Below are 23,648 nucleotides of genomic sequence, written 5' to 3' on the forward strand. Positions count from 1 at the left end.
AGAGGATCCGCAGCTTCGTATTTAGCAAGTGGACCATATTCATCCGTTTCATCTGCTTGCTCCCAAAGGGTTCATAAGGAGTTTTGCATGTTGTGCTGAACACTTTATATCCATTTTATCCTCAGAGTAGATAAAGCCATCACCTGCTAACAATCGGACAAAAGGCTCAAAGAGAACCAGCCCCAAGTCAAAATTACTCCACAGACGGGGTCTGAGCACCAGTCCCGAGCTATGGTAGATCTTGGGTTTACTTAGATCCCCCACAGCCCAGCGTTTTTCAGAGTCCCTCCATTTCATGACCTTATGAATCCTTTCGCCTTGCAAAGACACCCTGCTTGTTTATCTCAGCGTCTAGATGAACGGGTTCCTTCCTGAATACACTTTTTTTGTTTTTGTTTTCATTTATTTGTTTCAAGCCTTTAGGAAATTCAGTAGTACTTAATGAAGGAACTCCTATGTTCAGCTAAGAGAACACCCGGGTTGTAGTGTGCCCAGGATAGTGTCTGTATTTTCTTAGTTGAAGAGCAGGGAGAGTCTGTGTCTAAGGTTCAGAGTCGCAGATCCGGGCGTGGCAAGCTGCAGTGTCCGCAGCCATTTAACCCTGTCAGTGCTTGCACCCATCCCAGTTCCTTCCCAGCCCCAACTCTGAAGCTGTGACTTCCCTCGGAGCCCGCCCTCCAGCCAGGGCCCGGGAGGAGGAGCCTTCCGGTTCTCAGAACTCGCCAGCTGTCGCCTGGCAACGGCAGACGCGGGAAGCCTCGAGGGCCTTGGGGGCGCGCTCTAGGCGGGCCCTGCTGGAGGTTGCGCGGGTGGGCCGCAGGCATGGCTTCCAAACAAGCTAAAAGGAAAGAAGTGCATCGGATCAACTCTGCCCACGGGTCAGATAAATCTAAAGAGTAAGGGACCTCTGTCACGCAGTGCCTTCCCTTCCCCAGCCCCTGGGCCTGTCTCACCCAGGGCTGGACCTCTACTAGACCAGGAGTTGATTTGCTTGCCTTGTGTCTGTCCTGCGGTCTAGGGAGCCAGTCTTAAATAATCTTTTCCTTTACCTTTTCAGCCTAGAGCCACTTCCTTCCAGAAAAGCAGCTTTCCTGCTCTGGAAATTCCCATTTGTGAACTCGCCCAGTGTTTCCCATCCCGAGTGGCATAGGCCTTTTAGAAACTCAAAGGTGGAGGTTCCTTAAAAAGGATACTCACCTTGGAAGACTTCTGTTAAAACCTATCTCACTTTCACCTGTCCCCTGGAAGGAGGCAGGAGGAGCTCAAGGGGAAAAGAAAAGGGGGTGTGGGGGAGAGCTTGTGTTTTTTCAACGGTCCAGCATTCCAGACTTTTAATTAGATGAAGTCAGCTTTGGAGGGGTTTCAGAAATCTAAGAGTAAAGTCTGTAGCATGAGGTCTATGTTCCTAATGCTTTCTCCAAGGAGGTCTGCAGCCCAGTTCATGGAATCTTTTTAGCGTGTTTCTGTTCTTAGCGACTGATGTGTCTTTAACTCTGGTATTCATAGTATTTTCCTTTGATAGCCTCTTCGTTTTGGGTGCATCCAGTTATTCCACAGTACAGGATTTGGGTCATTGCTTGAACCCATCACATTTAGAAGCCATTGCAACTCTGGGAGACCAACCGGCACCTACAGTGGGATCCTGGACAATCTTCATGCAGTACCCGTGGGGATGGGCAATACAAGACTTAATGATTCTTGCTTAAAAATCTCTCCTTTGTCATCTACTCCCCCCGTGCTTCCTGTTTAAAGTCTCTTCCTTGTAAACTTATCTCCTGGGCTCCATTGGGAGTCGCTTTCTACTTCTCTTTCCTAAGCAAGCTTCTAGATACCACACAGATAACACATTCATTTCCTTAGCTTAAATTTCAGAGTGATTTTTGTAACAGGACCACGGTGCTTTTGTGTACCAGTGTGACTAGGGCCGTTTCTACACGGTCTGATGTTCCATTCTAGAAGGCCAAGGCCCACAGGGCCCACGCCACCTCTGTCACATGTTCACTTCCCTCAGACTCAGAGTCCAGCTCCCCTCTGCTTCCAGGATCTCTCTTCAGGCTTGTTCCCAGCCCAGGGTCTTCACACTCTTGGCCTTCTCTGTGGACAATTACTTTTACCTCAGATTGGCTCATGTGGCTTTCTCCCTCCCCCATCTTTCTCATAAGTTCTACCTAAATGTCATTTTCCCATCTTCTTATCTAGCTGCCTGATTTATAATTATGTCCCCACGTCCCTGCCCAAAACAGAACAAAAACTCACAGTACTCTGTGTCTCCTGTTCTACTTTGTTTCTCTTCACTGGTTTTTGCTGGGTTTGTTCACTTTAAATACATACATACATACATACATACATACATACATACATACATACAGTTTTGTTTTGTTTTTTAACTTGTCTTTTATACAGGGTGCCTTTGGGTACTTCCTAATGTAAGTTCTGTGAAGACAGGGAGTTTTCTATTTTATATATTGTCAAATTCTTAGTACCTAGAATGGTTCTTGGGTCATATATGGTAGGGACTAAAAAATGCTTTTGGTGGGTGTTCATATAATTATATGAAAGAATTGATTAGTAGTGTAGGCTAAATCAGAATAAATAATTTCCAGTTTGTTTCATCATCATGAGGATTCATGATCATTTTTAAGAAGGATGTCACTGGCAGACTAACTGATTTATTGTCTCATGTAGACAAAGAATGGTGATATTTGGTAAAAATACTTAATGGACTAACGATAAATAATAGAGATTGACAGATTTTACCAGGCTTGAAAAAATTTAAGTCCCTTCTCTAGATAATAATTGTGGTTATAACTAATCAACACTAAAGGCTCAAGCCTATTTAGTAGGAAGACCATAAAGCAACCAGTTTTCATCAGTGTTTGGATGGTATATAGAAGATATGGTCTGTCAGGATCCTGTTATAGTCACAGTCACACTGTTAAGATGCTGAATCTTCCATTGCCAGGACTACTGAGTTCTTTTGGAAGAGATGATGCATTTTAGATATCTTTCTTTCTTTATAATGTTAAAGTCTGAATTAAATTCTGAAGCAAATGTATGTTTGATTTATAAAAACAGAAAAAAAATAGTAAGTACTTTCACAATATAATATTTTACAGGTAGGTTTTGCTGGATTAAATATTAAATACCAAATCTTGTTTTGACACAGCATTGATTGAGAGCAGTGGATGGTAAATCAAGTCCCTCCTCTGCAGTTTTACCAAAGAACCAATGGTAAACAGGAGGCTGGATCACCACTACAGATAAAAGTGTCACTCACAAAGCACAGGGAATCAAAGTCCAGCTAGATTCTGGTGTCATTGTCTTTCCTAATACCATTGGCGAAATCTAGACAATTTGACAACATTTACCAATCCTGTGGTAACAGAGCCAATAACGTCAATCAGCTCTCCCATGGTCCAGGATAAGGAGATAAGAGAAGACGTTTTCAGAATTTTGAAAGCAGCCATCCAGCTAGAGCCATCATTCCTAGTATCTTTTATCCTAAAATTATGCATCAGTTTGCAGTCAGGGACCCAGTCTGGCTTTTGTGTACTGGGGTCAGGGACGCCTGGTAAGTTCTTACTGTGTGTGCTTGGTTAGTAAGCTCTTAGCTTGGTTCTTTACCTTGGTTTTCAATTCTTCAGGACATGATTAAAACCGATTTCTCTCTCCAATCCCAACTTGATTTTCTATTGGCACCCTTCATTGTTGCATTTGGTATTGTAACTGATCCAGCAATGGTAAAATTCCCTAGCAGATCTGACTGAGCAGTCAGTTTTTCATCTTGTTAGAATTTCTATTGTGTGCACTCCTATTCTCCCAACCCATATGAAATCTTTTAGGGCTCACCCAAGCCCCAAGCCATTTATGAGGTTGAACAAATGTGTGGGTTTTGAATGTTGCATTTTTCTTTTTGAGGGCAGTGAAAATATGATTAATTTCACCCCAATACCCCTTGCTTTGGTTTTCTTTCTTATTCGATTTGATTTTCTGTTAACTCCAAAAATAAGTGTGGAGATATTGGTATAGTAAAATATTTAAAGTCTCAACTTAATTGACTTTATGGTTGACTGGTGGGAATCTTTATTCTTAATTTCAGTACCTTAGCCAATTCTAAGCAGTCTAATAGAATACAATGCCCAGGAACTGCAGTTACCAGCACTTGTTTCTTACAGCAGAGTGATAGAGCTGCAACCGTGATGTCCCCTCTGGCTTCTGCATGTATATTATATTCACATGTACAGAACTCCCCACCCAAACCATTAGAATTGTTATTGTACACTTTGTCATGCTGAAGTACTCGGAACTGGAAGGGTGGTCCACAATGCTATACAATTTGTTATTTGTAGATACAAAATTTCCTACCTCCAACAACACATTCAAACCATGATTTAGAACACTATAAGAAATTTAATCGGGGGCTGGAGAGGTGGTTCAGCAGTTGAGAGCACTGACTGCTCTTCCAGAAGTCCTGAGTTCAATTCCCAGCAACCACATGGTGGCTCACGAACATCTATAATGGGATCTGATGTCCTCTTCTGATATGTCTGAAGACAGTTACAGTGCACTCCTATAAATTATGTATGTATGTATGTATGTATGTATGTATATACATACATAACATATTATATATAAATTATGTATATATATACATAATTTATTCAAGTAGCAAGAAATGTGCCACTTTCTAGATTTGTAATGGTGATAACATGTAGTTATCTCAAATTGAGAGACACATGATTCATCTCCAGACTAATCTTATCTTTATGACTACAGCATACATCTTAACTGTATAGAATTTTCACAAAAGACCAGTGTATCTGACTATATGAAATGTGAAAAAGAGGATTATTTAAAAAATTAATTTCAATGATACTATGAAAGAAATATAAAATAGAACAATTTTATTGCTGGCCATTAAACTGAGTTCTTGGTTGTCTGAATAAGAGAGAGAAAAACCCAGAGAGAGCTCATTCCATGCAGCAGTAGTTGGTTAAGTACTACACATTTTCTCTACTTAGAGCTATCAGAAAAGAACTATCCACTACAGAGAGTAAGGTGCAGGCAGAGGCTCCTTTGTGGCTCATGTGAATGTCAGAATTCAATGGATCACCTATTTCCATCCTCACAGTCCACATGAGACAGAAGCCAGAGACGCAAAGATACAGGAACAGAGGAAGGACTGCAGGGGTTTTGTGATTTCCATAGCTGGCCTTTGTTGATCTCAACAACTAAGAACACCCAACAAATTAAAAAAGCTACTCAGGGGAAGTTGTAATTCTTTATGATATTTTCAACTACTAAATGAGAATCTCTCACAGCCACGTCATTGGAAAGCCACAACAGATAAGGAACTGTGGGACATGGTAATTTCCATCAAAGGAATTATGATGTAGTTTGGGTAGGGAAACAATTCATAATGGAAGCCATTAGGAAATCTATAGTCCTGTTTCAATTTCCCTGGGGACTTGTTGGACAGCAAAGAAGTCATGTGTCAGCAGAAGATTAGATTAGCAAAATCATGAGACTCCTAGATTGAGGCTGTGTGTGTTAAGAGAGGAAGTTGCTTTTCACTGGCGCCTTTCATAATTTCCCTCAACAGTCACTCCGTAGACAGCTAATGTTGGGGTGGGGAATGTTTGGGGCACGGGAGGTCATCTAGACTGCTTGTGCAGAGAGGTCTGTGGGTCTTGATGCAGGATCATGAAGCAGCTGTGTGAGTGTTTTGGAATGGGATAGATAGGCTAAGAGAGTTCAAACCGTAACGGAGTGTGGGAAACAGACTTTAGACATCTTACCGTTCCACAGAACTTCATGCTGAACTTCAAACCAAGGTAGAATGGAACGGGCAGCCATTTGCGCTTGAGGGATGCCTCCTTCTGACAACACCTGCTGAGTATGAGGAACACAGGGTTGCAGAGCAGATCTGAAAGTGTCTATGGGAAAATATGGGAAAAGTCACGAGCTGTCCAGCTGTGATGCTGTTCAGATTCAGATTGGGTGGTGTGCAGAAAGGGAAGGGTTAACAAGTGATCGGTCTAGTATAATGCAGTGTTTATTCTGTATTCTCCTCGGGGCCTGGCATGGTGTGTAGTACTAAGTGCATGTGTAATTTAACTGAGTTGAAGCAGATGCAAGCCTGGTGGCTGGGTCATAAAATCCTCTGAATCAACATGAGAGCCAGAGGGCAGAGTCTCATCTCAGGACCCAAGAATCCCTGCCCCTGGGTAACACTTGGCAGAGATTCCTGCATTATGTAAGTGTGCATTGCGTGTTTTAAAATACAAAGCAAACAGCTCTGCCTAATGAAGCTGAGTCTGCCTTTCGAGTGCAACAGGCTCTGTCTTTAGCTCTCTGCCTTTGGTCTTTACTTTGAAGATTTATGTAATAATTCATTCAATTTGATGTGGTTTAAGACTTATCTGTGGCAGGGACTGGATTTGTTGTTGAATCAATTTTTTTAAGTTGTAGTGTGTTATGAGTGCACAGATATGCATGTGGTATTATGTACATGTGAAGGTCAGAGGACAACTTTGGGTGTCCACATTCAACTTCCATCTCTTTTGTGACAGTCTTTTGTTTAACACTACACGGGGGACCAGCTGGCTCATGAGATGCCAAGGATTCCTTTATCTCTGCATCTATATCTGACTGTGCCCTCTCTGGGATTACAGGAGGGCACTCCATCTGGCTTTATGTGGGTAGGAGGGATTCAAACTCAGGTCTTCATCCTTGTACAGCAAACACTGTACCCACTGAGCCATCTCCCCAGCTTAGAGGTAACCAACTTTTGACATGTTTTATATGAAGGAGAAAATAGATCTAAGCCATTCTGTTGAATGATAAAGTGTTTAAAAAAAGTCACTAGATAAAGAGATTTAAAGGAAGATGTTCATAGATGCTGTTCCTCCTAAAACATGATTGAATTTATGCTCTCATACTGTGGAATTCTGGGTAAGGCTTCCAGTGGAGCCAATCATGGCTTCCTCAAGCGTAATTTTAAAAACATCCTATTGACTTTCAGATTACTTTGATATTTCTAGGCCTGAAATTATTTAAATGAAGGAATTGAGATGGTCTGTATCCTTAGTCTGCCATATAATGTAAGGTGAAATGATTTAAGACCATAGATGAGCAGATTAAAATATACCTTTGGATAGCATGGAAGGATATCTTATCTTGCTTATTCTCACCCCCTCAGCAAGTCTACATGATGCAAATGCACCCAAGCAGGTGCTTTGAAGATTTTGTTGAAAATATTTCTTCATAGGCTCCTGAGGCTATCTGTATCCATTCTCAGGGTGGGTCCAAGCTAATTTCAGAATCTGAGGCCATAGCCAAGAAAGTTTGTATGGTTAAATTAACACATGGTACATTTTAAAATAACCGAATATTGGACAGTATTTTAATGTTGTCATATGAATACTGGAGTCCAAAAATTTAGGAATTCTTTTTATCCTGTTCCTTTGAGCAGATGAATATCAGAGCCTCACACAGTACTCTGTTCATTTCCTAAGATCAGTGTGTCTTTTCTGCTCCCAATTCTTCAGCCCTTTGTCTTCATCGCAGCTCGTACTGATTGCCTCTTTGTAGACCAAGAGGCAAGGGTCAGCCCAGGACTGTTGATCATGTGTGTAAGTGGAATTATGGCAAAGAACCACTTTCCTTGATTGTAGGATGTATGCAGGGAAGCAATAGCCTGGGGTTGGTGAGAAGCATGTATCTAGGACAGAACTGTAGAGGCTCTAGATCATTAGTATTTTGAGGATGCAGGAGCAAAAGGAGAGAAAATAGAAAGAACTATGTATGAAAGGATTTAGGCAAGTCTCTGTTCCAGTTATGAACTAGAAAAGTAGTTCATAAACTCAGAAGAGGTTAAGGTAAAGATAAGGTTAAAAGCTTAAACTGATAACAAAGCCTTTTTTTTTTCTTCAAATTATTGTGATGAAAACTGTAGATGGAATGAGTAGCAGTTTGTGACACCACAATCTTTGGTGTCATATTGGGCATAGGGCTGTGGAAAATATGGCCTTGTTTGTAATATATACAAAGAACAAGGGTGTGGGGAAATAGTTTGAGTTGTTCTTCATGGGCTTAGTTTGAGCCTGTACATTTAAGAGCCTTTCAGTTCTGAGGGCTTGTTTCAGTCCTGGATTGTGGATAAAGAACACTATTTAGGGATTTTACATCCTGTTATGTTTGTTCTTAATAAATGAATAGGATTGTTGCTGTGGGAAGTACAAGGTGGCCCATCCCGGAAGTGACCAACGGTAATGATTGGATTAGCCAATGTACTTGATGTGTGGCCAGAGCAGCAGCAGCCTGAGCCCTCCTCATCTCTAAGGGGCTGGGGATGGAGGGCATATGGCACCTTATTGATTTGAACTAACGTTCTGGAAAAGAAGCCATACCTACATTAGACACGCTGTAAATGTTGATTGACAATTCAGAACCTTAGTGACTGTGGAGAGGGTGGAATTTCACAGAGAGTGAAGCAAGTGTCTGGGGCTATCCTAGGCTTCTTAACAGCCATCTATTGCTCATATCTGTCTCATCTGCCATCCTTGTGAGACATCATAGCCGACCACTAGCTTCTACCAACTCAAAATCTAAGAATGCTGTCAGAGAGCATTTGAGGTGTTAGAGGCAAGGTTTCCCCACCTTGCTGTAATCTGTCTCTCTGATGTACTCACAAACGTGTCTGCCACCTAACCCAGTGTTATTAGGTCATTATCATTCACATTTGGCTCCAGAAAAAAAAACATCTCTTACCCATTGTGAGGTGAGAGCTGTGTTAGTTTAGTTTGGGTTTTTTTTTTGTTGTTGTTGTTGTTGTTGTTGTTGTTTTTGTTTTAAAAGTCATCATTGAAGATCTCTTTCTGGATTCTCTTTGGTTTCACACACCTTGTGATCTTCATCAAAAGAATTCAGATAAGGGACTGGAGAAATGGCTTGGCAGTTAAGAGCATTGACTCCTCTTTCAGAGGACGAAGGTTGAATTCCCATCACCCACGAGGCAGCTTACAACCATTTACAACTCCAGTTCCAAGGCACCATACCCCTTCAAGTGGTTCACAAACCTACACAAGGACAAAGCACACACATGTAGCTTTAAAATGAAAGAGAATCAGCTGTGACAAAGAGAGTACGGTGTGGAAGGGAGTCGGGGTTACTGACAGAGCAGGGTAGGGCTTTTTCTCTAGTTAGTTCCAGCAGTGGCCAAGGAGACTGCTCTTTATACATGCATTTGAGAATGACTATACATTTTGTAAAATCCCTAGAACAAGGGCTGAGGCTATATCTCAGTGCTACAGTGCTTGCCTAGCATAAGGGAGGATCCTAATTTAAAATTCTATCTCTGAGAGAGGAAAAATATCTGTAGAACAGCAAGCTTTTGCTGGGTGACTGTCCTATCCAGGAGATTGGCAACCTGTTTGGATTGTCTCCTAAAGTAAGGAACAATGAGATCCCTTTTATTTTCTTTCTTTAAAAGTCTCCTGCTATTAAGTAATCATAAGACTCCTGGAGCCAGGTTTACACAGTTAAAGATGACCTTCTAGATACCTTAGGTTATCAAATCTCCTTCCAAGGCCAAATGGACGACTCAAGTCCCATCCTGACCAGTTCTGGTCTTGACCCATCAATGTCCTGATGTTTTCGTCCCTTATTTTACTGCATGTTTATCATAATGGATGAGATAAGCCTCCTGTGGTAGTTTGAATAGGTATGACTTCCATAGACTCATGTGTTTGAATGTTTAGCCCATAGGGAGTGGCACTATGAGGAGGTGTGGCCTTGTTGGAGAAAGTGTGTTACTGTGGGCTTGAGGTTTGAGGCTTCCTATGCCCAAGCTACACCTGTGTGGCACTCAGCCTCCTGCTGCTGCCTAAGGATCAAGAAGTAGAACTCCAGGCTTCTCCAGCACCATGTCTGTCTGCACTCCATTGTGCTTCCCGACATGGTGATAGTCACCATGTCTGTCTGCATTCTGTCATGCTTCCTGACATGGTGATAGTGGACGGAACCTCTGAAACTGTAAGCCTGATCTGAGTTATATGTTTTCTTTTATAAGAATTGGTGTGGTCATATTGTCTCTTCATAGCACTAAAACTCTAAGACAGAAGTTGGTACCAGGAGTGGGGTACTGTTGTGTTTGTCCTGACTATTTTTTATTTGTAAAGATATGAACTTTAGGACTTTGTATTAGAAAAGTAGTTGAATGCCTTAAGTATGGCTTAATGGGCCATCCTAAAAGGAACATGGAAGGCAGTGGTGCTGAGGATGATTTGAACTGTAGAGCTTAGCTTAAGAGATTTCAATGGAGAAGAATTTCAGTATGTAGCCTAGAAACTGTTCTTATATTTTGTTGAAGAATGTGTCTGCTTTTTGTCCGAAGCTAACGTTTTGGATTAATTACATCAGCAAAGAAGATTTCAAAACAACCTAGTGTGGACTATGTCAGGTAGTTACTAATGGCCATGCTTATAAAGATCTATAATGAAAAGGAGCGAACTAAGCAAGGAAAGCTACAAAACAAAAGGGGGTATAAGGAAGAATGAAGTGAAATCCTGTGTTCAAGGAAATAAACAGATTAAAGAAAATCTGGATGCTAAGAGGAATAAAGGGAGTGGAAAACTCAGGGCAAGACCCTACCCAGCTAAGCTTCCAACAGTAAAAGAAATACAGAACAGTTTGGCTCCAGGTGTATACTGGTGTAGCAGTACATACCTTTAATCCAAGCATTCAGGAGACAGAGGCATATATATCTCTGAGTTCATCCTGGTCTACAAAGCTAGTTCCTGGACAGGAACGCTCAGGCAGTGAAGGAAACCATTAAAAAATAGAAAGCTGGTGAAGATGAAATTGAACAAGGGGGTCATAGTCCAGCCTCAGGCAGCAGCAGAACATGACAGCTTTGGCCAGAGGTTTCTGGCTTTAGGGTCAAGGATAAAGGAAAGGGGCTATGGATTCTTCCTCTTTGACTAAAGAAAGCTGCTGAGGCCAGGCTACCTTGTAGCATGGATGCCCACAGAGGTCATTGTGGGAAGCTGTGAAGATGAAGCTTGGGTTGCCTTACCAGGCCCCAAGAAGTTAGAGTTGTCAGTGCTGCTACCAGGCAGTAAAACCATTCCAAGGGAAAGAAGTGTGTTGTAGCCTATGAAGCTGTGGAGGTGGCCTTTGAGGTCTCCTATGGCCAGATATACTCACTGTGGCACACAGTCTCCTTTTGCTGCCTGTGGATCAAGATGTAGAACTCTCAGCTTCTCCAGCACCATTTCTGCCTGCACGCTGCCATGCTTCCCACCAATGATGATAATGGACTGAACCTCTCGTGCTGTGAGTCAGCCCCCAATTAAATGTTTTCCTTTATAAGACTTGCCATGTTCATGGTGTCTCTTCACAGCAATAAAGCCCTAACCAAGATACCTGGTATCTTTGAAACCTGCTTGTTCTGGTAAGCTACTTATCAGTACTCACCATTAGTCTCACCACCCCTTTCCATTTCTGGAGTCCATCTCCATCAGCCTTCTGCCATATTTCCGTCCTTCTCCCTCCTAACTAAGTCATTCTCCAATGGGTTGAGTTGGACCTTTCCTTTCCTTTCCATTGACCATCTAAAACAATCAACATCAATTAATACAATCATCAATGAAATGTAACTCCATTAACATCTCCATGCATGCATTCTCCTACAGCTATACTTGTACAAGTAGACAAATCCAACTGGATGTGTCCTATTTCAAAGGAAAGCTCTCCAATGTGGGGGTCATCTGTCCTCTCCCAATCTGTACGCTTTCGCCCCTTACCCATTTAACAGACGCTGTTGTTGTCTTCCTATCCATCATGGTGGACTCCCACTGTCCTCTCCCCAGAGCATCAAGCTGGTTTCCTGCCCCTCTTTGGTTCTGCTCTTCAACATCAGCTTCCTGTCACACACTAGTTGAGTCCCTTGTCAGCCCCAAGCAAAAGCCCTAAGATACCCTAACCTTTCTGCTGTTAATGAAGGAGTTTAACCAGTTTCTATCATGTGTAGTACTGTTAGTGAACTATTATCGACACTGTATTTCAGGTAGGTTGTCTCTGATTTAAAAATTAGGTAGAACGATAAAAAGGAGAGGGGAAGGTAAGAAAGGAAAAGTGATAAAGGAGAGGGGAGAGGAGAGGAAGAAGGTGGACGTGGGGAAAGGACAGAAGGAGGGAAGAAATAGGAGATCTATCAGCACTGCAGGTGACCTCTGCTCCCTTTGAGTCTCTGCCTTAACCTAAACCCAACACACCAGTTGGCATTTATGCCAGTCTTCCAGCTTTTTGCACCCTCCCTTCCTTCTTTTTACATTCCTGATCCAATTAACCCATCCAAGCCATCCTAAACTCAAGGGATTTTTCCATGAGGCCAGCAATGACCAGTGAATTATAATCCCCCCTTCTGTGCTAGTGAGGGACTCTGCCCCCTGCTTCCTCACACCCCTCTCCACTCCTGTCTTGTGCGCTAAGAATCCCCTGCCTTTATCTTTCCTAATTTGAGACTAGAAACTGAATTTCATTAGTCTTTCTATTCACTCTCAGACACTATATTTTAAAATGGACAAATGTTGAACTGCTAAAATCAATTTCTAGTTAAATAATTTTAGTAAAATTAAGGAGATAAAAAGTCAACATAGCAACCTGTTTTAAACAATTTTTCAATTAGAAGATTTTTTTTTTTTGCAACGTGTTTCCTTAGGAATTTGATTTTCTGAAGAGTTTGACTCAGAATGCCCTTAAACCAAATTAAGTCCACTGTGTAATTCTATTCATATCCAGGCTCCTTGTGTGTGTTAGCTGTGTGTGTTAAGGAGGCATGCTGATTGCATTCTGCATAAATAAGCTGCCTCCCAGCAGGAGAAAAGTCATGCCCCAACACCGAACAGCATGCTTTGAGAAAACAGTGGCAAAATTCCAGGCCTGCATTTTATTGAAACCTTAATATCGCTACAGTGACCAGTATCCACAAAATAATCTCATTAAAGCAGAGATGCAGGATGGCATCTGTGTCTGGACAAGCCAAATTCAGCTACTTTTGAGTTCTTTAAAGTCTCCAAAGGCCTCAGACCTTCGAACTGACCGTTTTTGTTGAAGGATTTATTTGTGTTTTTATAGCTCTTGTATATTTTATACTGTGTTAGAGTCTTACTTATTGAGTTCAGATTTACTTTTAACTAATTTATTGATTTTGATTAATTAGAGATAAGGTTTTGTTGTGGTGCCCCAGGCTGTCCTCACATTCTGTGTTTTCCTGTTTCTGCTTCTCCATTGCTTGGATAAAAGGTATGCTGTACCATGAGGAGTGGTGGGGGCAGGGAGGAGGACGGAAAACAGAGGGCACAGAGGGGGAGAATTTGAGCAAAGCATATCAGATGCATTCGTGGCAACGGTATAACTAAAGCCCCAACTATATAATGATACATGTTAAAAATAACTTTAAAAATCATTTTATTCTCTTTGCAAAGTATGAGTTAATAGTGTCCTCATGTCTCTTGAAGTTATTATATTAATAATAGTCATATGAAATATTTTAAATTGTGGACCGATATAATCATATGTACACACAATTATGACCTTGTCTCTATTACAAATCTGGCAAGGTATTTAATTTAATTACTCTGGACCCGCCACAGAGTAGTCAGTGTTCAGTATTACTTAGAAATAAGTGAGACATAGTTTAAGTGAGTTTTCCTTAACCGGTCTGAAATGAGAGATTTTCCTAAAATGGTTTCTTCTCAGATACAACTATTATTTTGCTTCACTTAATTAATTCTGCATCCTCAGTTTCTTATCTTCCTATTGTACAGTTTACGATTCATTCTTCACTACCACAGTTCCGTCCTCTCTGCTCCCTCTGTTTCATGTCTCATGTCTCAGAGCATCTTTAATTTCTCTTCACACACACCTGCACTAGCAGGTGCTCTCTGCCGCGGCCGATAGTTAATCAACGTTGTTTCTACAGAGAATCACAAGAATGATTTTATCCCTTGGAATTCCTTTCGTTATACACTCTAATTTTTTATATATAGTTTAATTATATCTTTTGAAACAACCAAAGCTATTATTATTACTATTGTGTGTTTGTAGACATATTTTAAAATTTTTACTAACTTGTTATATAATTACTTAACTTTGTTGTGTGAGGCCCGCCCTTGGGTTAAATTTACTTCCTTTTGCCTGAAGACAGTCCTTCAGGGTTCTTGTCTGTTTTGTAAAGAATTTGTTATGGTAAAGTTAATGTTACCATGTTTCTATTTCATGTAAGATGAACATTTTCATCTTTTGTATATGAATTTAGACATGGCAAACAGATTTATTTCCATTCTGCAGATCGCACTTTATTATTTTCTGGTACCTATTATTACTATGGATTTGAGATAGCTCTCATTTTAGGTAATTTAACTTTCTGTTATGTAAATAAGCATATATGATTTTTTCATTTCATAGACTAGTGTAGGCTCAGATTGCCACCTCCCTACCTCCTATTCATCTTTTAAAATTGGTCAAGCTTAGATCTGAAAACACATCTTTTGTCAATTTTACATACTTTTTAAGTTATCTCTAACATGCTAATGCCATTATTCCCGTTCCCACATTCCAAGCACTTGATAATTCTGGAAGCCCTACTATGTCTGTGTTACATTTTAAAGTCTATTCACATGCCTACTCCACACTTTCTGTTTCTTTCTTTCTATGTAAATACCAGCTTTTAAACATCTTCTTTCTGACAGCCCCCCCCAATAGCGATAGATTATCTATTCTTTATATTATTTTATAATAATTACTTTAGCTTCTTAAATTTTTACTACTGAAGTTTTTAAAAAGGTATTTCACATCTGAATTTCTGTTTAATGCCTTCCCAGTCTCACTCCTGAGTAGAAATGCCTCTTTCACACTTTTGAGAATTCTAATTGAACTCATTTTAAAGGCTTTTAGAATTATCACTTTCCTCCTCTTTGGGGTTTAACGCTTTCCTTTTGAGATGCTGACAGCTCCTGGCTATCTATTTGGCTTTTTCTTTGTAGTTTTTGTTCATCTCTTATAGATATTTTGCAGTCTCACACACCTAATTCCAGCCATCCAGTTGCTATTGTTTTCTGGGATGGTGAGGCCCCTCAACCACTGCTGAAACCAGTTGATCCACACCCCTCAGAGGACACCTAATCAATTGGCAAATGGCTGCTTTGGGGAGCTTCCTAAAGACTATTCCTCTTCTCTTGGGTCCTAGTCTCTCTCCAGAAACTCAAGACCTAGCTACAACATAGCCAGTGGAACAGCAGAGGCCCCTAGCACATAAAAAACATAAAACATTTACTACGTTTTAAAGTTTTTCCACAACTCTTCCCAAATCTTAGTGCTAGAATCTTGAGTTCTCTGCCAGATGGGAAATACCATCTCTGATGTTATACTTTTGGTGGAAGTCAGTCTACATTTAAGGTGCCCAGCCTGCCATACCATATACTCTACAGGGAATGCAATACCAGACTTAGTTCACGTTAGGAGCTTACAAGTGGCTCCGACATGTATTCCTTCTTGATACCTCCTTTTCATGACCTTTCTGGGACAGCTACACGTTGTCCTTCCGGCTCTACCTTCCACCATTTGAATCCACTTCCCAGTGAATATTTATGCGCTGAGTGGTTTTGTCCTACGGTTTACTACAGATGCTTTCTGTAGTCAGTCTACTGGACATCATCGTCACTGATGATGATCCGTCCTCTCTTCTCCAGCGACCATCTTCCTGGCTTAGCTTTTCTCCTAAGGAAGCTTTTCACTCAGTTATCTGAAATGTTTCCTCCCTCTAAACGCTGTTGGGCTTTTGTTGCTGTTATTGCTTGCATTGCCTGTTTGGTTGTTTGTTTTTTAATATCCCATTTTAACCATTTGAAATATCCAGATTTTATGTTATAAATATTCTCAATTAACTTATAATAAGTTTTTTTTTTAGAAAAATGTTTCCATCAAATATGTTCGATTCAAATTCTATATTTGAAAACTTGAAACAGTTTGTGCTTTTAATGATAGGATGTTATCTACTAGTATTTGGGTGTTTTGCTAGATAAACTAACTATTCTTGGGTTTGGATATTGCTGGTTTGAATTTTCCAAAACTTGGCAACATGTGTTTTCTGTTATTCCAAGTTCCCAATCTTCCTTTCTGGTACAGCAGTTGAGAGCAGGTGGTGCTCTTGCAGAGGATCAGGATTCTAGTCTTAGTACCTACATGGGAGCTCATACCCAACTATATATAATTCCAGTTCCAGGAGATCCAGTGCCCTCTTCTGACTTCCACAGGCCCCAGGCATGTGTACGCATACATTCATTCTGGTAAAACGATTATGTACATAAAAAATTTAAAATATAAAGCACATTTAAAAATATCCTTGTTCTCAGAATCAGTGATACCAAGCACAAGGTACTTAACCTAATAAAAAGGATCTCAGCTACGGGAGAGCTTCTGCAAGCCAGCTTCAAAGGCACACATACCTTGCTGATGAAGTCCTCAGTATGCTCGACCTTGGGCTACACTTGAACATTGTTCCCAAGGACTGGATTGATGCTCTTAACTGGAATCTTTTAAAGTGGTATTCAGTGTAGTTGAAATACGTTTGATGTGTTCTGAGGAAAGGTAGCTAATTAATTACAAAGCTCAAGAGCTTGGCGAGGAAGCCTTGAGAGGCTGCAGGTAGAGGCAGATATTATAAGAGCCCTTACTTCTTTAGAAATGAAATCTTCCTTTTAACAATAGTTTTAAAGGCTGTTAACCTTCTAGAGCTGCATGTAGTGGTACACGCTTAATGCCAACACCAAAGAGGCAGAGGTTGTGGGTTCTTTGTGAGTTTGACATCAGCCTGGTCTACCTACACAGAGAGTTCTAGACATCCAGGACTATATGGAGAAATCTTGCCCCACCCCAACCAAAAAAAAGAAACAAACCAAAACCAAAAAAAAAACCAACCAACCAGCCAACCAATCAACCAACCAACCAAACTGTTCACTTTCTAAAGGAGGTAACCTTATCTCTGTTCTTTCATTTGTTTTGTTTGTTTTGATACAACATCACCTTTTCTTTTAACCTGTTTCTTGTGGCAGCACTCAACAGAACACAATAATATAAAGACTTATTGCCTGGGCCTTGCCTGGGTTTCTCTATTAATCATAAGGAATGTTCTATTTTTTCCTGAAAATTTATTCTTTTCCTCCTGACCTCTTCTATATTGTGTTATGCTACTTAGGGATTTTTTTTTTAAAGCAATGTATATATCCTCAGACTTTATTTTTAACCACGCAGCAAACTGAGATTTAAAACAAAAACAAAACTAGAAAATCTATAAAAAAAGAACAGGGAACTTGGGACCTAAAACTGAGAAAGAATTGAAGATGACAGCGCCTTCTAAAGCAAGGCTGGGCGGTGTCACAGGGTCTTTTGTTTTAATGCATGTGGGGAAAGGTTTTCAACACAAAGGACAAAGGAACAAACCCTCCAACCTCTGCAAGCAGCCATGAAGGCGCTGGATCTAGGAGACACTGACAGGATGCTGGGACACAGCACAGCAAAACGCAAGCTCTTTTTTTTTTTTTGTAATTTTTTAATTTATTTTCTATATTCTTTGTTTACATTCTAGAAGCCTTCCCCTTTCCCAGTTCCCATCCCCATATGTTCCATAAGTCCTCTTCTCTCCATCCATTCTCCTGTCTTTCCCCCTCCCTTTTCTCTGTCCTGGTATTCTGCTACAATGCTGGATCAAGCCTTTCCAGGATTAGGGCCCTCTTCTTCCTTCTTCATGGGAGTCATTTGATATGCTAATTGTGTCTTCAGTACTAAGCTAGGCAATGCAATCACAAAAGAATACACATGGAATGCAATCATTGATAAGAGGATATTAATTAGCCCTGAAGCTCTGAATACTGGAAATGCCAGCTCTTGAACTGGAAGTGTGAACCCTTGCGGCTCAGACTGGGAGGAATGAGGAAACTGAGCCTAACTCTTGAGCATTGCAGTGGGGACTTCTGTATGACGTTCAGGTCACCCTCTGGCTCATGGCTGCTGTAGAGAGGAACATGTCACCGACCCAGGCAGAACCTGGCTGTCCCCAGAGGGTGTTTGTCGAGCATTTCCACTATCTCCCCCTGTAAAGCAATGGCCAGCTTGAATCTGGACTATTCTTGTTTTTAGGAGGATTTTGAGTGGAAACCCAAGTCTGGAAACCTTTGTTGGAATATCCTCGGCAGAGGAGAGCCCAGGTTCCCAATTCTTCTGAGGAAGAAGGGGTGACTTTAACAAAAGCACCATCATCCAGTAGGATGGTGGAATATGAAGACTGAGGTGCGCACAGAAAGGACTCAGAGAGGGGCCCTGAGTGCCCAAGTCGCTCAAGTGTGAGGCTCAAGCCTCCCCAGGGAGCATCGGGGGTAATACAGTGGGGCGGAGCCTAGGACAGGGCCTCCTGGGTAGCTCATCCATCGGGTTACAACAAAGTGGGAAGCTGTCCATTTGGAGCCTCTGTGGGTGCTAGCAAGGTCCCTCTCCCAGTTGCCTCCACCTTGAACTCAGTCCTCTACCTTTGGGGCTTCCTTGTGTAGCTGGCAGGGTGGGACCTAGAAAAAAAAAGATCTTGGCAATTAGGAAAGCGACAGTAAAGAAAAGAAAAAAGAAACTGCAAGATTTATTGCAACAAAACGAGTCTTGTTTATAAAAATGAAAAGCTGGGGTTGGAGAGATGATGGCTCAGAGATTAAGAGCACTGACTTAAAAAATCTATTAAAAAAGAACAGGGAACTTGGGACCTAAAACTGAGAAAGAATTGAAGATGATAGCTCCTTCTAAAGCGAGGCTGGGCAGTGTCACAGGGTCTTTTGCTTTAATGCACGTGGGGAAAGGTTTTCAACACGAAGGAGAAAGGAGAAAGGAACAAACCCTCCAACATGGAGGCACACGGAATAAAAATAAATAAATTGTATTATAAAAACGAAAAGCTCTAAAATCAAAATTTATAAATGTGAAATTTCAAATTATTGATACTTACTTAAATAAAATGTATAATAGAAGATGGATATTATGAAATCATTATTATGTTATTATAATATGATATGATAATATATACTATATATTAATATATATTGTAACATGATGCTTATTATAATATGCAATGATTAAAATAGTAGATAAGCATGTATGGACACAGGACATACATAAGAATAGATGGAAAATATAATATACACAGTGATTTTTTTTGTTGTTTTTTGTTTTTGTTTTTTCGAGACAGGTTTTCTCTGTATAGCCCTGGCTGTTCTGGAACTCACTCTGTAGACCAGGCTGGCCTCGAACTCAGAAATCCGCCTGCCTCTGCCTCCCAGAGTGCTGGGATTACAGGTGTGCGCCACCACACCGGGCTATCAGTGATTTTTAAAAAGGAACAAAAGCACAGTTTTCGCATTGTTCTGATGGTTGTAAGCAGGGTGGTCCTTACTGGAAGTGCTTTGTATTTAGCATCGTTTTAAATCAAAACAATGACCATTTACTACTTTTACAGATAGAAAAACCAAAATCATATTTGTGGGAATATTCCAAAACCTATTATTCTTGTAAGAAATGCATGAGTTACATTTTAATTATTTTATGTTGATATGAAACTAAGTAGTACACTATTCACACCATTTTTTAAAGGTTTATATATTGTTATATCTAAGTACACTGTGGCTGTCTTCAGACACACCAGAAGAGGGCGTCAGATCCCATTACACATGGTTGTGAGCCACCATGTGGTTGCTGGAACTTGAACTTAGGACCTTCGGAAGAGCAGTCTCTTAAGTGCTGAGCCATCTTTCCAGCCCCCACACCAATTTTTGAGTGTGCTATTTTTTTTTTTTGAAGTGGGGACAAATCTTTAAAATTTGTTTTGAGCTAACTCCTTTGTGGTGCTTTCTGTCTCTAGCATTGTCATGTGTTGATGGACTTACTGACAAGTGTACCCAATACACTCTGCTGACAAGATCCTTCCGTTTATGCTATGCATTCAATTCACTATTTTATCTCAGTAGTTTAATTAAGACTCTCACATATGACTCTTTCAACTCGTTTTCTCAAGTCTCTATTCTTTCCTTACAGTAGCAACGTGCCTCCCGGTTCTTCGGAACAGAAGAAGGGAAAGTTCCCCATCTGGCCAGAGTGGAGCGAGGCTGATGTAAACGCTGAAAAGTGGGATGCAGGCAAAGGCGGGAAGGAGAAGGACAAGACCGCCAAGAGCCCGATCTTTGTAAGTAGGCGTGGCCAAGGCCACAGATGAGCGGTTGCATGTTTTGCAGTCATGGAGAGGGAGGCCAGGGTCTTGCACATGCTAGACAAGTTCTGCCTCCTGGCTAGTTAATAATGAGATACAGTTGTTAATACTTTACTCTCTCCTCCCTCTGATCTCTCTCCGATCTCCATTCCAAAAGGGAAGCTTCACTTCCCCCTTGATCGCCGCCTCTATTACACTGTCTCTTCATTTCCCCCAAGCTTTGCTATCCTGGGAAACTGTCTGGGTAGAAACATGACTGTATCCTCGTGAAATACACGTTAAAAATGAAAGATAAATGAGCTGGTTTAACAACTGGTTTGGGCAATGGGAATGGCTTCGGACAACGGGGAACCAAATGGTGAAAGTCTCTTCGTGTCTATGGGCATTTGATGATCAGCCTTTGACTGGCATGACATGCTGCATAATGAAACAGAGTTGGCTAACGTTCCATTTTCTCTGTTTTCCTCCCATCTTCCAAACAGATTTGTGTTTCAACAACACAGATACATCCTAGAGTGTCATCAGCAAGTGATTTTTCACTATATCTGAATAAAGACACCCTGAGCTCCTAAAAGACTGTTTTTTGTTGTTTTGTTTTGTTTTTGTTGTTTTTTTATGTTACTGTCAGTTTTCAAGCATCTTTTCCCTCTCCTCGTTAAAGTTTCTTCACATTTTGGATTGACTCATCAGATTGCCACACAGCTCCGTTGCTTAACTGTGGATTTGCCCAATCTAGCCTACTGCTGTAAAATCTGAACGATAGCCACGTTAACAGAGACACATCCATACACAAGCAAACACCAGATCCCCACAAGCCTTAAGTTGCTGTTAAGCATTATAATATCGCATCTTCATTTGAACTTAAAGGGTTCACGGACTTTTGGAGTCTGAAAGGTGCAGTCATTTGAGGCAGAGTGCTAAGAATGCTTTGCTAACACACTGCTAATTTGGGCCATTAAAGAGTTAACCAAGTCAGTAATTAATTACCTTGATTAAATATCATTTGTGTTCCAGTCACTGAGACTCTGCATTGTGCTAACAGAATTTAAATGCTGATATTTATCATTTGAGAATGTTCTATGCAAATAAAGATATCATAGGCCTATCTAATCATTCTGGTCATTTCACATGCATTTCAGAAAGTTTGTGATATGGATATTTTAAGTGACTCTGACTAATGGTCCATAATCAAATTTTGCTTGACAGTCAAGGTTCTAGATGAAGGTGTTTTCTTTCTGTTCCCCACCCCCACCCCGCCCCCAGACAGGGTTTTTCTGTGTAGCCCTGGCTGTCTCAGATTTTCTGAATGTTTTGTGCCAGAAACTTTTTAGATTTAAGTTTTTCTTTGATCCTTCTATCTATGGTATCTTAAATGCCGGAGATTCTCTCTTCCATCTTTTGTATTCTGTTGGTGAGGCTTGCCTCTTGAAGTTCCTGTTCCAATTCCTAAATTCTTTATGTTCAGATTTCTCTAGTATGAGTTTTCTTTATTAATTCTGTTTCTACTTTAGGACTTAATTTCTCCACTTTCTTCTACTATTTGTGTGTGGATAGATTTCATTAATGGGTTAATTTGTTTTGTTTCCTCTTCAAGAATCTTTATCACATTCACGAAGTCTCTTTTAAGATCATGGGCTGTCCTGGGCTTCAACTATGTGACAATACTCAGAGCCTACTGTTGTAGAGTTCCTGGACTCTAGTGGAAGCATATTGTCCTGGCTGTTATTCGTTGTCTTTTTGTGCTAGCATCTAGGTATATGAGTTTGGGGATATTGTAATTATAAATGCAGATGTCTGGACTTTTCTTTGTTGGGTAGGTGTTTTATTCCTTGGTTTCTTTTGTACTCTCTGGTTCTTAGAAGTGTTTGGTGGATGGGTGTTGCTTGATACAAAATTCTTCTTTGATTCTGATAGATATCGCCACTAGGGTTAGAATGTGTTTCTAGTTATTAGAAGCTGATATTTAGGAACGGGGATGGTTAGGAGGAGGGGCTGAGCAATCCAAGGGAGAAGGGGGAGCAGGATGTTTCACCAGCATCTACTTACTCTGTTGGGAATGGGGGTGGAGAGTAAACAGAGGCCAAATCATGTGGTGTGCTGCAAAGTTGGGAATGAGACTTGTGGGTTGTATTTGGAGGCCTGAGACGGGGAAGATCTGCACTTGGCTAGTTGTTTCTCTGGCCTTTCTTAATTTCAGTATTTAAATATTCCAGGGATTTCCTAAATGACGCACACACACTACTCTACAAATACTCGTATGCTGATGTAATATTTATGCTAGTTGGTTATTATTAAGATTGAACTTTTATTGTGATAAAGCCACATGGCAAAGTTCCATTTCAGCTTTTCTCTTCTCTCCAGCACTTTTTCGAAGACCCTGAAGGAAAGATTGAATTACCACAGTCATTGAAAGTCTTTTCCTGGAAACGTCCTCAAGATTTTATATTTAGCAGAGTAAGAATTATTTTCACTATTGAATGAAATGTATATTACCTACAAGGGTGGAATATCTTATTGACCAAAGGCTGGACTCTTCAAGTAGGTTACATGTTTTTCCTGTAATTAACAGCAAAAGTGATTGTCCTTTGGCCTCCAGCTCAGAAGTTAATATTTATCAGTATATTTTAATTCCTTTATTGATGGGACTATGGAGATGCTTAGTTGATCAGGTGCTTTCTGTGCAACCGTGAGGACATGAGTTCAATCCCCGAACACGTTTGACAAGCCAGATGTGGCAGCACATGCTTGTAAATACAGCACTGGAGATGGACACGCATGCTATCTCTGGGGCTCACTAGTCAAGCAGCCTACCTGGATTAGTGAATTTCAGATGAAAATAAAAATCCTGACTCAAAACCCAGAGTAGACCATGACTTAGGAAGATGTACCAGGCTGCCCTCTGGCCTCTACATATGCCACTTGAGTGTCACAGCACATATATAGAGACACACACTTGTAAACACACGCACACATACACATAACAAATCTTGTACAGATGTCAACGAGATTATTGTAGTTTTGTCTACAGCCTTGAGTTTTTCACTGTATGTACAAAATGTCAAATGATAGCCAAAAATGTTACTCAAAAATCATTCACTATGTGTGACTGTCAGATTCGGCATCTCAGCTTGAAATCACAAGTCATGAGGTCTGCTCTAATACTTATTGGAATTAATTTTCCAGTCCAAGAGGTTTGCACATGGGGTCCCATCTTCTGGGGATCCTCTAAGCATCTTCTGAAGTTTATCTTTGTTTCTAGACTTCATGCTCAGCCACTGGAATCATGTATTTGTGGAGATACCTCTGGTTTAAACAGCTCTCACCTACCTCAAGACTTTAGCTG

General features: G+C 40.7%; 1 protein-coding gene across 1 annotated transcript in view; it reads left to right on the forward strand.

Annotated features, from left to right (window-relative positions):
• The first annotated feature begins 762 nt into the window (after positions 1 to 762).
• Adgb (androglobin) overlaps positions 763 to 23,648 on the forward strand; it is a 132,588-nt gene continuing 109,702 nt past the window's right edge. The window contains exons 1-3 of the mRNA XM_052169749.1: positions 763 to 896; positions 20,134 to 20,281; positions 22,667 to 22,759. Coding sequence (XP_052025709.1) covers positions 823 to 896; positions 20,134 to 20,281; positions 22,667 to 22,759 — 315 coding nt within the window. The 5' untranslated portion in view covers positions 763 to 822. The remainder of the gene's footprint in view (positions 897 to 20,133; positions 20,282 to 22,666; positions 22,760 to 23,648) is intronic.

Source organism: Apodemus sylvaticus, chromosome 23 (genome assembly GCF_947179515.1).
Source record: "Apodemus sylvaticus chromosome 23, mApoSyl1.1, whole genome shotgun sequence".
Classification (NCBI taxonomy): domain Eukaryota; kingdom Metazoa; phylum Chordata; class Mammalia; order Rodentia; family Muridae; genus Apodemus; species Apodemus sylvaticus.